We start from the raw sequence: 17,193 nt of genomic DNA on the forward strand, positions 1-17,193 counted from the left end.
GGACAATTTAAATTTTTATTGGGGGAGGGGGTTTTTCACATTTTTTTTACTTTAACTTTTTTTTACACTTTAATAGTCCCCATAGGAGACTCTGTGTCCGCTCGTAGAGGTGGATTTCTACAGCAGGAAATCCACCACTACGAGCAGACACACAGCTATCTGGCTGGAGCTGGGAGCTTCCGTCGGCGCATATGCCCCATGTGACCCTGCCCTAAAAGGGAATACCTGACCACAGGGAATAATATCACTTGGCTAGGATAACCATAATTAATCATTTATACTGGGGGTCATCTGCTGGTTGGGAGGGGGTGTTTTTATTTTCTAATTGGGGCTCAATCAAGGACCCAGGAATTCGACTATGCAGGTGCTATGCAGGCTGTAATATTTTACGTGACAATACATAAGCTATGGGGGAGATTTATCAAAACCCGTGTGAAGGAAAAGTTGCCCAGTTGCCCATAGCAATCAATCAGATTGCTTCTTACATTTTTACAGAGGCCTTTTAAAAATGAAAGAAGCGAGCTGATTGGTTGCTATGGGCAACTGGGCAACTTTTCCTCTGGACAGGTTTTGATAAATCTCCCCCTTTATCTCTACATATTTCTGTAAAAACAACAGAATGGTCTAAACATTAGCAAGTACACAGCCTAAGGCATTGGTTATAGTAAGCTTGTTATATTATAATAAAACAAGATTATCAGAATTGTTATGTTTGCTGCTACATATCTGAATTCACTGTGAGGTTATTGGGTGTCCTAAATAACACCAAAAAACAAGTAATAGTAAAAAGAGGTATATGTATATATAAGGCACCTACTTAGTTTGTCAATGTTTCCAAGCCTGTGGCTCTCCGCCTGTTGCAAAACTCCCATTATTCTTTCACAGTTTGTGACACTACATGTTATCACTTATCCACATCATGGTGGATAACAAACTAATTGGTGGCTGTCCCCACTGATCAGAAGAATGGAGGAAAACTGTCCCCCGAAATTATTGGAACCTCCCACTAGTGGCCAGCCTGTGCTCCGCTCATTCTCTATGGGGATTTTGAACATTGCCGAGCTCAGCTCAACAATCCACTTTTTATCCCCTGTTCTTTGGATTGAGGTTAACAAGTAAGGAATACCATGCTCTTTGGAATACCTCTGCTTTGGAAAATATCTGTTTGTTAGACAGGTCCCATGATAAAACTATCTGTAAAATTTTGTCCCACTGAGACCTGCAGCAATTTGCTGTAACCTGCTGGGAAACCTGGCAGTGTAAGGGTTCAGTTTCCCTGCAGCGTCCCAAGGAGAAATCTAGTTTTCCCTTACATCCTAACCAGCAGCACAAGTGGGGTTTTCTGTCCCTGTGAAGCTGGCAGGACGGTGGAATTTTTAATTCCGTCCAAGCAATTACATTTTAATTAATCCCCCCATAAAAGGCCTCCTCCCACAGGCCACATTGCTTTTTTTCTGTCCTGTGCGGACAGCAGGATGGTGCAGGCTCTGTGTGTTTCACTGAGCCTGCATGGAATTATTTTCCCACTTCTTTTTAGGGGGTATCTTTTTCTATTTTATTTTTTTTTTCTGCAGCCTAGCTGCCTTTTTTGTTGCCTGGGCGGTGTTTTTTTCCTAAAATACGCCGCCCGGGATCTATTACACTGTTTGTCTGTCTCCCTGCTCTCTCCGGGCAGCGGCTCCACTGCCCGTGTATTAGAGCAGGGAGCGGCGTGTTGTGGGGGCGCTTTGTGCCTCCTATATCTGCAGGCTGGGTCCCTTCCTCCCTCCCCCTATAGGTGTCTTACCATTCCTCTCTCTGGGCAGCAGTGCTGCCTGTGCGCTCGGCCCCACCGCGGACCGGAAGTGCGTCATCTGATGGCTTCTGGTCCGGCGTCTGCACTTTCTCTATCGGCTCCATTGGGGGACACAGACCTTGGGTATATGCTGCTGTCTCTAGGAGGCTTGACACTATGGTAACCAAAAAGTCGGCTCCTCCCAGCAGGATATGCCCGCCTCCAGGCCACTGAGCTAATCAGTTTTAGCTTAAGTTTCTTAAGGAGGTGGACACTGGTCTGGTGTTCTCCTGACCAGGTCTCATATTTTTTATTTTTTAGGTTTAGGGAATGTGTTAGTGCTTTATTCCTTTTTCTTTCTTTTTTTCAGGTGGCAGAGGTGGCAGGCATCTTGGATGTACTGTTAACCCCCTCTCGCCAACGGTCAGCGCTTGGGGTTGTACCTCATGGGTCTGGGTCCCCTTACCTCCCTGTTCGCCTGGCTTGCTGCAGGTGACAATGCTGACTGAAAACTACATTCTGAAGACTTCTTTAGGTAAGTTCTTCAGCATAGGTGGGTATTTTTCTCTCCCTAGGTCTTGCAACAGCTGGAGACCCCTGTTTTGGACCTATTCTTACTGAAGCTGAGGCTGGCCGTGGGATACTTTTATTCTTCCCTGCAGGGGGATTGTTTTTTTTATTATATGGGGGAGCAGTGGGTCAAAGGGGCAGTGTGTTCACAGTAAGGGGCACTTTATTTGGGCAGTCTGTGTGACATGTACGCGCCACAGGCTTCTCTCTGCGGGCGTGTGCGCCTTTCTACTTTCACTTTCGGCAGCCGCGGCTGCCGACGGCACTTCGCCCGCTCCGTTCCCCGGGCGCATAGGAGCTCACTACAGGTGGCGTGTGCGCTCAGGGTTCGGAGCGGGCGCAATTCCCTCTGTATTTCTTCAGCGGCCCGGCGGATGTTAGCTCCGCCCACCAGGCCGCATAACTGAGCGCGAACTGAGCCATCAATCAGCGCTGTGCGCGCGTTTGGGGCCATGCGTGGGCCAATCACAGCGCCCTTGCATCTGACCCGGCCCCTTCCTTCTATTGGCCGGCGTCTCTTTCTCTCTCCTTACAGCCACGGTGCGGAGTTCTCCTCACAGCAGCTGCCTAGGGACACAGACTTGGGTGAGACTGTTCATTTTTTTGCTATGTCCGTGCCCAGAACTGTCCCTCCCTCAAAGCAGATATCTGGAATTACGCTTGTAAAAACTGCTCTGCAAAAATGCCAGGTTCCGCTGAACCCACTTGTTCTGCCTGCTCCACTGCTCTCCCAGACCCCCCTCCTATTTCTAACCCAGGTGCTCCTTCAGACCCGGTGGGTTTCGGCCGCCCCTCCAGCCTGGGTTTCCTCCCTCTCCCAGTCTATATCCAACTTGGCACAGGTCTCCCGTTCTGTGGTGACTGCCTTGGAGAGGTCTACCCTTCATCTGCCCTCTAGGAGGTCCCGTTCCCCTTCTCCCTATGCTTCACATAAGCGTACTTAGGGTGTCTCCTCTGACTCATCCCCTGAGTCTTCTGGTAGACACAGGCGTTCCTCTATCAGGTCTCGCCCGACCGCTTCTTCCGGCCACACGCGTCACTCTTCCAAAGGACGTTCCCGTGGTCACCTCTCTTGCTCCCCTGAGCCACGTACCCGGTCGGAGTCTCCCTCTTCTAGGGCTGCCTCCACTCGTTTGCACTGGAGAACTGGCGGATGAGGTTTCCGATTCGGCATCCGATTCAGAGGACCGTTCAGACTTAGTGGATATGGTGAACTCATTGGTTACGACCATAAGAGACACCTTTAACCTAGAGGACCCAGGAACTTCGGACGTAGCTCCAGAGGTATCCTTTCATCGTGCCCGACCGGCACCCAAGGTGTTCAGCTCTCACGCTGAATTTGATGCCATTCTAGAATCTGCCTGAAAGCACCCTGAGAAGAAATTTCAGGGACTGAAGAAAGTTCAAGGGCCAAGGACCTCATCTCTAAGTTGGTTTCCTCTCCGTCGGTGGATCCTCAGGTTTCCCACCTCTCTAAAGCTACTACTTTGCCGCTGGCGGATGCAGCTGCCTTCAAGGATCCAGCAGACAAAAAGGTTGAGTCTTTAGCTAAGTATGCCTTTGAAGCAGCGGGTTCCTCCCTGCTTCCTGCCTTCGCCTCCACCTGGGTGTCTAAGGCCCTTTCGGTTTGGTATTCCCAACTCCGTCAGGGCATTCTTTCGGGATCTCCCCCGGAAGAACTGTCTGCTCTGGCCCTCCAATGTTCCAAAGCTGGAGACTTTCTGTGTTCTGCTTCCTTGCACTCAGCTCGCTGCGCTGCCTTTGCCACCGGTAATCTAGTGGCCCTCCGTTGTTCCATTTGGCTTAAAGCATGGTACGCGGATGCTGCATCTAAGAAGTCTCTCACCGAGATTCCTTTTACCGGTTCCCGACTTTTCGGCAAGCGCCTGGATGAGATTATCTCTGAGGAACAGGTGGCAAGAGCTCTTTATTACCTCAAAACAAGTCTAGCACTTCTTTCCGCAGAAAGTCTTCTTACTTTCGGACTTCTGGCTCCTCTAAAGGGTCCAGCCAGGCGCCTTCACGTGACAAGAAGGTCCCCTTTTTCAAGGCGCGTCCCTCTTGGAAGTCGGACACCAACCGTTCCGACCGTTTTGCGGCCAAACCGGGCAACCGCAAACCCCCTTCTGCATGAAGGGATGCCCCCACCCGCAGTTTTTTCTCGGGTGGGAGGTCGCCTCTTGCTCTTTCGAGACATTTGGACCACGCACATTCAGGACTCCTGGGTCAGGAATGTGGTGTCCAACGGATACTGGATAGAATTTGCCTCCCTTCCGAGGGATCTGTTTTTTTTCAGTCCCGTGCTCCCCGATCTCCTTCGCTTGCGCTGGCTCTTCAGTCCCTTCTTATCCAGGGTGTCATTGTCCCGGTTCCTTCAAGGGAACGCTTTTGGGGTTTCTATTCCAATATTTTTGTGGTCCCCAAGAAAAACGGGTCTGTGCGGCCAATCCTGGATCTCAAACAACTCAACCAACATCTTATCCGCCATTTCCGAATGGAATCTCTCCGTTCGGTGGTGGCGTCTATGGATCAAGGGGAGTTTCTTTCCTCGGTGGACTTCAAGGATGCCTACCTCCACATTCCAATTTTTCCAGGACACCAGCGGTACCTCCGCTCGTTCCGGAAGGTCATTATCAATTTGTGGCTCTCCCCTTTGGTCTGGCCACAGCACCACAGGTCTTTACCAAGATTCTGGCGCCCGTGATAGCTCTGTTACGGTCAAGAGGGGTATCAGTGATACCCTACTTGGACGACCTCCTCATCATGGCCTCCACCAGAGCCCAGGCTCTGGAGAATGTGAGCCTCACTCTTCAGACCTTATGTCGCTTCGGGTGGATGGTCAACGAGACAAGTCAGTTCTCTCCCCCACCCAGTCTCTGGTCTTCTTGGGGCTTCACTTCGACTCTGATTCGCCTCCCGCCGGACAAACGTCTGGCCCTCTTGTCGGGAGTCCTCTCCCTCTGGATACCATCCCCGGTCACCATCCTTACTTGCATGGAAGTCCTGGGTCGGATGGTGGCAGCCATGGAGGCCGTACCCTTTGCCCAGTTTCATTACAGTTTCATTACAGCTGGCGATTCTTGCCCGGTGGGACAGGTCTCCTCGCTCTCTCTCGATCGCAAGATTGTTCTCCCTCTGCAAACCAGTCGGTCTCTGCGCTGGTGGCTCTGCTCCCCCCTTCTTCTTCAGGGACGTTCATTCCTTCCCCTCCACTGGCAGGTGGTCACGACAGATGCCAGTCTGTCGGGCTGGGGGGGTGTTTTCAGGGATCAGACGGTTCAAGGCCTCTGGCCTCCCCAAGAAGCCCTTTCCATAAACATCCTGGAACTGAGGGCGATATATCTTTGTCTGAAGCATTGGGAGTCCCTGCTTCAGGGCCACCCTCTCCGTGTGCAGTCGGACAATGCCACGGCTGTGGCGTACATCAGTCGGCAGGGCGGCACTCGCAGCTCAGCAGCCATGTCCGAGGTGACAAAGATCCTCCTCTGGGCGGAACACGAAGTTCCGGCCATTTCGGCGATTCACATTCCGGGAGTGCTCAACTGGGAAGCGGACTTCGGAGAGTGGTCTCTTTTTCCGGAGGTGTTCGCACAGATTTGCAACCTCTGGGGGACCCCAGACGTGGATCTCTTCGCATCTCGACACAACCGGAAAATTCCGACATTTGTGTCAAAGTCTAGGGACCCCCTGGCTCTAGCCGTGGATGCCCTATTAATTCCATGGTTGGGCTTTGTCCTGCCCCATCTGTTCCTTCCCCCTCCTTCCCAGGGTTCCGAGGAAGCTCAAGGCGGAGGGAGTCCCCGCCATTCTGGTGGCTCCAGACTGGCCCCGAAGGGCATGGTACGCCAACGTGGTCTGGCTTCTGGACGACGTTCCGTTCCGTCTTCCACTTCGTCCAGACCTAGTGTCACAGGGTCCCCTTTGCCACCCCAATTTACAGTCGCTGCATTTAACGGCGTGGCGGTTGAGACCACGGTTCTAAGGGCCCGTGGCTTCTCTTCTCAGGTAATTCGCACCATGCTCAGGACTCGCAATCCCTCCTCGGCAAAAATGTATCACCGTACCTGGCGGGCTTATTTTCGTTGGTGCGAAACTCAGACCTTTTCTCCAGTTACCTTTTCGATTCCCCATCTCCTCTCCTTTTTGCAGTCGGGGTTGGAACAAGGGCTGGCTCTCAGCTCCCTTAAGGGTCAGGTATTGGCCCTTTCCATTCTCTTTCAGCGTCCTCTGGCTTCCAATTTGCATGTCCGGACCTTCCTTCAGGGTGTGGCACACGCTGTTCCCCCTTACCGGTCCCCTTCTCCCCCTTGGGACTTGAACTTAGTTCTAGGCGCTCTCCAAGACGCATCTTTTGAGCCTCTTAGGGAGGTTCCCCTTCGCCTCCTATCCTGGAAGGTGGCATTTCTTATAGCTATTACTTCCATTAGGAGAGTATCTGAACTGGCACCTCTCTCCTGCTGTTCTCCTTTCCTTATAATTCATCAGGACAAGGTTGTTTTCCGGCCAGATCCGTCCTTCTTACCTAAGGTCGTTTCGGCTTTTCATCTCAACGAGGACATCGTCCTTCCGTCTTTTTGTCCCGCTCCTTCTCATCCCAGGGAGTGCTTGCTCCACAAATTGGATGTGATATGGGCTGTTCGGACTTATCTTTCTGTCACCTCTTCCTTTCGTCAGTGAGATTCTTTTTTCGTCCTTACGGAAGCTCGTCGAAAGGGACAGCCTGCTTCCAAGGTCACCATTTCTCGGTGGATCCAATGTGCTATTTCGGTAGCTTACCGCTGCAAGGGGAAGATCCCACCCTTCAGGGTTTTGGCTCATTCCACCCGTTCTGTGGGAGCATCCTGGGCTCTCCGAAACAAGGCCATGGCCTCGCAGATCTGTAAAGCGGCCACCTGGTCGTCTTTGCACGCTTTTTGAGATTCTACCAGGTTCATACTTTTGCATCGGCTGATGCTAGTCTGGGCCATAAAGTGTTGCAGGTACAGCCGATTGCCTGACCTTTTTTCTCTGCCCACCCAAGGGACTGCTTTGGTATGTCCCAAGGTCTGTGTCCCCCAATGGAGCCGATAGAGAAAAGGACATTTTTTATACTTACCGTAAAATCTCTTTCTCGAAGGATCCATTGGCGGACACAGCTCCCGCCCTTTTTTGGGGTTCCTATTCGGTTATCTGTCCGAGGGAGTGTTCAGTTAGTTTTTCTTCTGGTTCTCGGACAGTTCATGTTTTTTTTCCTTTGACCTCTCGGTCTCTTCCTATTGCTCTGGGACTAAAACGGATTAGCTCAGTGGCCTGGAGGGGGGTATATCCTGCTGGGAGGAGCAGACTTTTTGGTTACCATAGTGTAAAGCCTCCTAGAGACAGCAGCATATACCCAAGGTCTGTGTCCCCCAATGGATCCTTCGAGAAAGAGATTTTACGGTAAGTATAAAAAAAATCTCATTTTTTTAAGCGCACATTACTATAATTTCTTTACTTTCCTCTCAAGGATTGTCTTTTATGCCCCTTCTGTTATATTGGAAGGGGCATAGGTTTAAAATAATTGGTATATTTAAAGTTAGTTTTTTATATACATGGTAGTGATGTCACATCCATTGGGGGCGGTGCTTATGTCAAAATCCCGCCCTCTCCTCTATTTAAGGCAGCTCCTCAATGCAGCAGGTCCCTTGCTGCCTTGCTGCTGGAGTGATTCCAAAAGTCTAGTGTTGTGTGATAACACTTTATATTTTCTCTTAGGTAATACTCTGCGGTTTATGCTTTTTGCATTGTTGGTGCTATTTTCTTCAAAATTTTTTTCTTTTCCAGAATGTCTACTCCCCTAGTGGTGAGTCCTATACTGGGAGCCGCAAAGCTACCTCTAAGAGAAGACATATCACCTGTGTGGAGTGTGGTACCCCCCTTCCTGACTCCTATGAATTTAATAGGTGTCCGGGATGCCGCCCTCCCCCCAATCCTGCGGAACCTACCATCCAGGATATGTTTGTGTGGATGATAAAACCGCTGTTGTTGCCAAGAGGCCTAGAGTCTCTTCTAGTCTGACTTCTGTCCCTGAAGATTCTCTGATGTCGGTGGATGTTCTGTCTGAACAGTCCGTTGAATAGATTGCGTTACCATCTCTCTTTCCAATTGACAAGACACAAAGACTACTTCGGTCCATCCGGTCAAGGGATCGGGATGTTGACCAAGGGGAAGCCTCTATGTCCACCTCTAGAGGGCCATGGGCTTTCAAAGTGGACGAGTCTCTTAAAAACCTTATGGTGTCTGAATGGAAACACCCTGATAAACCTTCTGTCCTCACTAGGAGGTTTAAGTTAATGTATCCGCTTCCAGAAAATGAGACAGAGTCTTGGCTTCCATCTCCCATGGTGGATTTGGCAGTTACCAAGCTTTCCAAAAGGGTTTTGGTGCCGGCGGATGATGGAAGCAATCTTCAGGATCCATTAGATAGAAAGGTGGACTCTTTACTAAGACGCTGCTATTCGGCAGCCTCTGCTCTACAAATGTGGCTATAGCAACATCTGAAGTCGCTGATTTTGCAAAGGATCGAGTTCTCCGAGTGCAATCGGATATTGAAGGGAATGTTTCCAGAGAAGAGATTCTGGACTCATTCAAAACCCTCCTCCTTAGTCTGGATTTTCTCTGCGAGGTGTCTTAGATTGGCTGCAGAATCCATGGCTCTTGCCTCTGCTAGCAGGCTCTCCTCATGGCTCCGCCCCTGGATGGCGGATAACTCTTCAAAATTTAATCTTTGTGGTCTTCTCTTTGAGCCCGGTCGACTCTTCGGTTCTGAGCTAGATAAAATTATGGAAGGCCTTGCTGATAAAAAAAAAAAAAAGTAAATGCCTTCCTGTACAGAGCTTTCGCGGGCGCGGTAGAGGGAGGAGTGGTAGAAGCCAGAGCTCTTCTAGACCTCAGAAGCGCCAATCCAACCAAAAATATGGTGGGGGACACGGTAAAGACCGCAAATCTGATCTATGACTCTCCCAAAGTCTCCACCCACGATTCCCTTCCCTTCCAGATCCTCAGGTGGAAAGTCTACCCACCGTCTCAGTAGGAGGTCGTTTAAGTTCATGTCTAAATACCTGAATCCAGGAGATTCAGGATCCTTGGGTCTAAAAAATAGTCAAGTCAGGCTACAGAATAGAGTTTATTCCCCCCCCCCCAAGGAAATTTTTGTTAACAAAACTGTTACCCCAACCAAATCAATCTATTCTAGAAGAGTCTGTTTTTCAGTATATAGAGAAACAGGCTCTAGAAGAGGTTCCTCCCCATCAGAGGGGGACAGGGGTTTATTCCCCTATTTTCCTAGTCCCAAAGCCATCAGGGGACTGGCGTATGATTATAGACCTCTGTTTCCTGAACCGTTTCATAAAGAAAAGACGGTTCAGAATGGAAACCATCCGGTCAGTCACCAGCATCCTGGACCCTCATGATCTTATGGTCACCATCGATCTGAAGGATGCCTACCTTCACGTTCCCATCCATCCTGCTCACAGGAAATTCTTGAGGGTTGCTGTCTACATAAAAAGTGTGGTCGGACATCTCCAGTTTGTTGTTCTGCCTTCCGGCATTACTTCTGCTCCCCACACTTTCACAAAAGTGGCCCCAGTTGTCGGTGCTCACAGACTAAAAGGTCTATAAATCATTCCTTACCTGGACGACTGCCTTCTAAAGGCCGCTACAGCCATCACGCCCCCTCCCATAGACTTGCATTGAGGGGCGGAGACGTGATGTCGCAATCTCATGTCACCTTGGTCAGGAGCCGTTAGGATGAGAGCCTCCAGCGCTGCCGGAAGCCACAACAGGTGGGTGCTGCAGCCGAGATCCCGGGGGTCCCCAGCGGCGGGACCCCCGCGATCTGACATCTTATCCCCTATCCTTTTGGATAGGGGATAAGATGTCTAGGGGCGGAGTACCCCTTTAAGGGGTTATGCTCTTCCCCCTTTGAACCTCTGGAAGAAGTTGACTTTAGGTATTTATCCCTTAAAGTCACCTTTTTATTGGCCATAACCTCAGCCAAAAGAATTGGTGAGCTTTAGGCCCTTTCGGCTTTTGAGCCTTCTACACTTTTTCTCCAGGACATAGTCCTGTTGAGATACTTGCCTACCTTTGTTCCTAAGGTCCCGACTTTCTCCAACACCAATCAAGTAATATCTCTTCCAGTTCTGTGTCCTAATCCGTCCTCTCCCGGAAAAGCTACGGATCATACCCTGGACATATCAAGAATCCTAAAGATCTACATTGCAAGAACTGGAGAATTCAGAAGATCAGAATACCTTCTTATTTCTTTTTCAGGAAAGAACAAAGGTCTTGAAGCCTATAAACCCTCTCTGAGTAAATGGATTAAAGAGGCAATTTGGGAGGCTTTTATAGCCCAGGAATTTACTCCTCCTACCTTTTGTTACTGCCCATTCTACCCGGGCAGTATCTACCTCTTTTGCTGAGAGAAAATCTGTTCCTCTAGAACAAATCTGTGCTGCGGCCTCTTGGGGCACTCATAACACTTTTTTGTCCGTCATTACAGGGTTAACGCCAAATTTTCTGAAGAGTTAGCCTTTGGGCAATCCATCCTAAGCGCCACTCTGCCGTAGTCCCTACCTATTTGTGTTGTTACTTACTAAATCCTCACTTGTGCTGCTGGTTAAGACGTAAGGGAAGCGTTCATTTTTTTTTTTCAATAGTAAAGTTTATTAAAGATTTTAAACATTCAAAGTAGTATATGTGCAAGTGACCAAGGGGCCAAAATATGTGGTGCACATGCGCCCAAAAGAAAGACAGGTAGTATGGCAAACAAGTCATATTAGGAGCAGTAACACTAGTCTTTTAGGACTCCAACATGACAACAATAAACACTTAGGCATACATGGCAGACAATAAAATATCAGCACCTAGTCTGGCACAAGTGTTCCTACAAGAAAAAGAGAAGAGCAAGAATAAATGAGAAAGGGAGAAGGCTCCCAGGTAGACCGTAAGGAAGACAGGAGGAGTTGGAAGGAGACAGAAAAACACAGGCAGAGAGAGAGACAATAAAGAGGACTAACCTTTCAGCACGGTGCACTGGCGAGAACCCCAACATCGGACAGACTGAGATATGTAAGGGCACACGCTCAAGGCATCAGTCAGTAGACATTTCTTGAGAGTTCAAGTGGAGAGTTCTGTATGTGTCAGAGGAGAGAAAGTGTCTCTCCACTTGCCCTCGGGATTCTGCCAGCAACTCCTCCATCCTATGTAGATGGGAGAGTTCCTGGAGCCAAGAAGTGAATGTGGGAGCAGAGGAAGATTTCCACAATCGGGGGATGACCGTACGAGCCGCCAGAAGCATAAAGCTAACTAGTTGGGCGGACCACTTTGGCAAAGAGGGTGGGAGCATGGAGAGAAGAAGGGGGCCTGGGGACACAGGTAAACGGATAGACGTCAATTGGTGAATTACATCCAGTACTTGGGACCAAAAAGGAGTCAGTTTCGGGCATAATAACCATATATGAGACATTGACCCTCCTGGCTCACCACATCTCCAACAGGCATCAGAAACACCTGGGTAAAATTTGGATAAAAGGGTTGGTAGGAAGCGTTAATTTTTTATGTAAATTTGTTTTCCCTTAGTCCTAACAGCAGCACACAAATTTCCCGCCCTTACTATTTTTAGTTTTGTTACTTGTTATTAAGCAATGTGGCCTGTCGGAGGAGGCCTTTTATGGGGGGATTAATTAAAATTAAATTGTTTGGACGGAATTAAAAATCCCACCGTCCTGCCTGCTTCACAGGGGAAGAACACCCAACTTGTGCTGCTGTTAGGACTAAGGGAAAACAAATTTACGTTAAAAATGTACGCTTACACAGTGCATTATTAAAGCAGTGCGTTGTCTGGACAGGAAAGGTCCTCCAGAGCGAAAGGCACTTTTGTGTTTTTCCACTCTGGCCTATGGATTAAGACCTTGGGCATGCTGGAAGTTGTAGTTTTTCAAGACACACCGGTTGGGAAACACTAATTTATTCTCCGTTGACCAGAGAAAAACTTGACCAGTTGCCTATCACAACCAATCTGATTGCTTTTTATTTTTCAGAGACCTTTTTAATAATTAAAAGCAAGTAATAAGCAAGAATAATGAATGGTGGCCCTCACGTATAGTGAAAGTAACAGGCCCTTTATTCACGGAGATGCAGAGACAAAGCCCACAACAATGAAGTGCGTTCCACAAAGAGTGACAAAGCTGTTTTGCGGTTTGCTTCTTTCTGCTCTGAGAGTATGATGTAGCTGCGGCGCAGCTGAAATACCTCAGCAGCGCACGTCGCCACGGCAACCCACAAGCAAAACCTTCTGCGCAAGCGTGATCTCCTTTACAAGTGCAATCACAAAAATAGACAAAGACATCAAAACTATGTGAGGAAAGTAAAACATAATGTAAACAACAAAGAACTATGTAGTTAATGGCTAAGAAAAATACTTATCTCATTCTCGTTAAAAAAGCTCTTCTGTACGGATAGTTTGTCCGTTTGAGACGCCTCAATAATGACTATAATTTGAAATCCAAGCTCAGGAATTAGTAGAGCAACTTATCCAAAGAAGTTACTCCCCTGAGACTATCCAAGAGGCCCTAAATAAAGATAGAAATCTGTCTCAAAATGAGATCTTGTATAGAAAGCATACCCTTTCAGCACTCCTTTATGATTCAAGCAGCAATTAGAAGACACTGGCATATTAATGAAAACAACCCAGAACTTACGGAAGTGGCCCTTAGACAACCTCTCTTCTCCTACAAATGTACATGCACTTTGGGAAACAAGCTTAGCTTTACTCTAGAGATGATAGAAGTATAAGGTTAGATAGGGCGCCCCCCCAAAGGGATTTCAGATGCAAGCAGTGCTCTATGTGCAGGTATAATGAAGAAGGAAAATTTTGTAGAATGAGGAATAGAATGGAAGGCATCCCACTCCATTACCTGCAAGGCTAAATTCATTGTTTATATGATGTGTTGTCCTTGTGGTCGTATATAGGCAAGACTATTAGATGCCTATTCATCAGAATTCAAGAGCATTTGAGATCTATAAGAATGGGACAAGGTTGTCCCCGACTTATAGATTACATTAAGACCAAACATGCCGGGGACCCCCACAGTGCTCCGTTTCGCAAGATTATAGGTGGCTCCGGTACTAAGAGATGCCGGTGATTGGCACAAAGTATTGTTGCAGAAAGAAGCCACCTGGATCCTCCGTACCGGTGCTTTGGACCCACAAGCTTAAATGATAAGAATGAGATGAGTGTTTTTCTGTAATGTAAATATTAGTTACATAGTTCTTTGTATTATGTTTTACCTTCCTCACATAGTTTTAATGTTGTTGTCTATTTTTCTGATTGCGCTTGTGAAGGAGCTTGCGCAGTAGGTTTTGGTTGTGGTTTGCGGTGGGGACGTGCGCCGCTGACTTATTTCAGCTGCGCTGCCGCTACGTCATACTCACAGAGCCGGAATAAGCAAGCCTTGAAACAGCGCTTGTTGCTCGCGGTGGAACACACTTGAGTGTAGTGTGCTTTTTCCCTGCATCACCGTGAATAAAGGACCTGTTGCTTTCGCTATACATGAGTGCCACCATTCATTATTCTTCCTTATTACTTGCTTTGGATATGGACTACGGTATTGTCGGCTGAGCACCACGGGCTGGCCCGCACGAAGATCCTTATAACTGTGCAGAGCAAAGTGGAGGCATTGTGTTTGTATATTTTAACAAGGGGGGCAGGTCAAATTTATTGTTTGGATTATTTTTTAATAATTAAAGTTGTGCTCCAGCGAAATAAACGTGTTTTGTCAAAAAGTATAATAAGACAACTAATATAATGTTATTAGCCATAGTGCAATGACCTTCCATATCAGCTGTCACTTCACAGGCTTTGAAAGCAGTCTACTCCGTCCCCCCATCCTCCACCCCCTCCCTTTCTGTCAGCACAGGACAAACCAGTAAAGTGAAGGGGAAGTTGGTATTACTGCTCATTAGATTTATGACTCATTAGATAAGGCAGCAGGGAGCCTGTTCTGACACTACTGTTACAGAGAACGGCTCCCTGCTGCCTTATCTGATGAGCAGTAATTCCAGCCTTACCTTCACATCACTGGTTTTGTCCCTTGCTGAAAGAAGGGGAGGACAAACGGAGCAGAATGTTTTCAGAGCCTGTGACGTGAGGTCTTAACTTACAAGGGAGAGAGCACAGCAATTTGTAAAATCTCTGCACTATGACATTTGACATTTTATATTAGTAAGTTGCATTATTATACCATATATGGGTTTCTTTTTTCACTGGACAACCCTTTCAATGAAGCAGTGTGACCGGTTCCTATGGGCAATTGGTCAACATTTTCTTCTGCACAGGTTTTGATCTCCCCCTATATTACTTTGTTATATATCATATTATAAACACTTAAACCATAAAATAAGCACTTTTTTTCTATTTCTCTAGAGACATTGAGCAGCTGTCCTGTATGCCAGATTTCTGCCACATTAAGAAGATTTCACAGGGAAATGCACATGAATTAGATAAAATGTGGGACACAGGAAATGACAGTGCCAGCACAGCCCCCCGCAGCACAGAGGAGTCTCTTTCCGAGGATGTGTTCACAGAATCAGAGCTTTCCCCAATACACGAGGAACTCCATTCCTCCGATGAGCTACAGCAAGACAAATCTTCAGGCGCATCCTCTGAATCTGTAAAGACGATCAACCAAACTCTTACAGAAAGTTGCCTGACAAACACTTCAGACTCCACAGACGCTGCTCCCGATTCCAGAGATGGCCCCGAACCTTCTGCCAATGACAGTGGAATTGTTAGCAATGCCAATGATTTAGAAAAGAGTGATGCTTCTCTAAAGGTAGTTGAAGACTTAGATAAAAATCATGCAGAATCTTCTGCAGAACAAGGCAGCAATGAGCCGGGTGACCCAGAGAGTCTGGACGGCACATGCACAGTGCAGCTATTAGACAGCGAGGGTGAAAACAGGGACCAAAGTGTTGAGGGTCATGAAGATGATATGACCAAAAATGAAAATGATCAAACCAGTCCGGGTGCTCCTGTAAAACAGGCTTCTGGTGAATCTGAAACTGAAGTGGAGGAACTGCGGAAACTCTGGAAGAATCTGACTATGCAACAAGCCAAACAGCAGAGGGATGACTTGCAGCATGCCACTCACAAAGAGGTCCGGCCAAAGGCGGGAAGCACAGAATCTGCTGTAGAAGGTAAGGATTTGTTTTTAAATCTGCGGGGGCAAAAAATGTTTATTGACCCCTAAATCTGCAATATCAAAACTTTGGGGACAAAATTTTTCCTTGACTTAGATTCATATTCTCTTTCTGAAAATAAAGCACCACCTCTGTCTTTGCGGCTTGTGTGTGGCATTGGAGCTCAGTTCCATCGAAGTCAATTGAGCCAAGTTGCAGTTGCAATACCACACACAACCTGAGTACAGGGGTGGTGCTATTTTTGGAAGAAATTACTTTTATTTTTTGTTTTGTTTTTTATTCCAGGATTATCTTTCATTTATGAGGGTGGGTAAAATGGTAGAAAACTAAATAATGCAGTTATAGCTTTAGGCCCTGTTAACACAGTTGTTGCAGAATTCTTTCATTTTGCATTTTTTAGCGGTGAAAGACTTCCTATAGTTTTAAATCCTGAAAATCTGCTTTGAAACAAAAATGATCCCTGTTTTTTCCAAGCTTTAATGATCGTGGGATCAGTGTTATTGTAAAGCATGGGGATGGAGTTTACCCAGGAGCTGAGCCTGCATAATCAGCAAGGAGTGTCAGCTATAATGTGTAGGTAACACTGTTCTGCAAAGGCTAGTAGGATTGGAGCGAATGTCGATCCCAGCTATTCTTGTTTTAGGGTGCTTTTACATAGTGCAGTTTTGGCTGCGGCTTTGTAGCCAAAGCCAGTTGTGGGTCATAATGAATTGAATAATATAAAGAACAGATGCTGCTATTTAAGTTTTTAATCCATTCCACACCAGAAGTGGATTCAAGAAGTAAAGGTAGCATCTGTTCTTTATAGGGCTGCAACGATTAATCGGTGTTATCGATAAAATCCGATAACGGGATTCGTTGTCGACGATTCCCGTTATTGAATAATCGGCCGTTTCGTTGTCAGAGTTCCGGCTGTGATAACACTGCTGCGGGCGCGCGGTCAGACACTAGTCCGCACCGCCCCAGCCTCTGTTAAGTTAGTCTAGTCCCTGTCCCACCCTTCGCTACCCACTACTCACCAATCACGTGTGCGGTTGCTTCTCTGAACTCCTCCCCTCCCCCGCCGCTTGTGGACGCTCTACACTTATGGAGCCTCAGCCTGCCGTGGAGGACTCGGTACTACTGCCGCCGGTAGGACAGTTTCCTGCAGTTTAATGCGCCCTGCCCCTGTTACTGCCGCGTTGCTTATTGACACATACATGGGGGGTGTCTGCAGAGCATTGCACCCTAGTGTCATCTACAGACACTAGGATGCAATGCTCTGCACATACTACCATGTGTATAGCAGTGTGCATGTAGTACACACTTACACTACTATACATATGGGGGTATGTGCAGAGCATTGCACCCTTGTGTCTGTACTATAGACACAAGGGTGCAACGCTCTGCATATACCCCTATGTGTATATCGGTAAGCAGTGCACACCGACCAAGGAGTGGAGTCTTATGCCATCTTCTTTCCTGGCTAATAACTCGCAGTGGGTCACAGGAGAGATTCCCGGTGTGATCAACAACTTTTGACTTGTCTGATTGACATGTCAAAAGTTGTTTTTAATGACAGAAAGGCTTCAAGACTAAAAAAAAAGGTTACCATTTTTTTTAATAGAAGTAATTTACAAATCTGAGCC

At 47.5% G+C, this 17,193-nt stretch overlaps 1 protein-coding gene across 3 annotated transcripts in view; it reads left to right on the top strand.

Annotated features, from left to right (window-relative positions):
- OXR1 (oxidation resistance 1) overlaps positions 1–17,193 on the top strand; it is a 618,048-nt gene that overhangs the window by 542,945 nt on the left and 57,910 nt on the right. For all 3 annotated transcript variants that reach the window (XM_056522574.1, XM_056522575.1, XM_056522578.1), the window contains one exon: positions 14,790–15,562. In XM_056522574.1, coding sequence (XP_056378549.1) covers positions 14,790–15,562 — 773 coding nt within the window. The remainder of the gene's footprint in view (positions 1–14,789; positions 15,563–17,193) is intronic.

This window comes from Hyla sarda, chromosome 5 (assembly GCF_029499605.1).
Source record: "Hyla sarda isolate aHylSar1 chromosome 5, aHylSar1.hap1, whole genome shotgun sequence".
Taxonomy (NCBI): Eukaryota; Metazoa; Chordata; class Amphibia; order Anura; family Hylidae; genus Hyla; species Hyla sarda.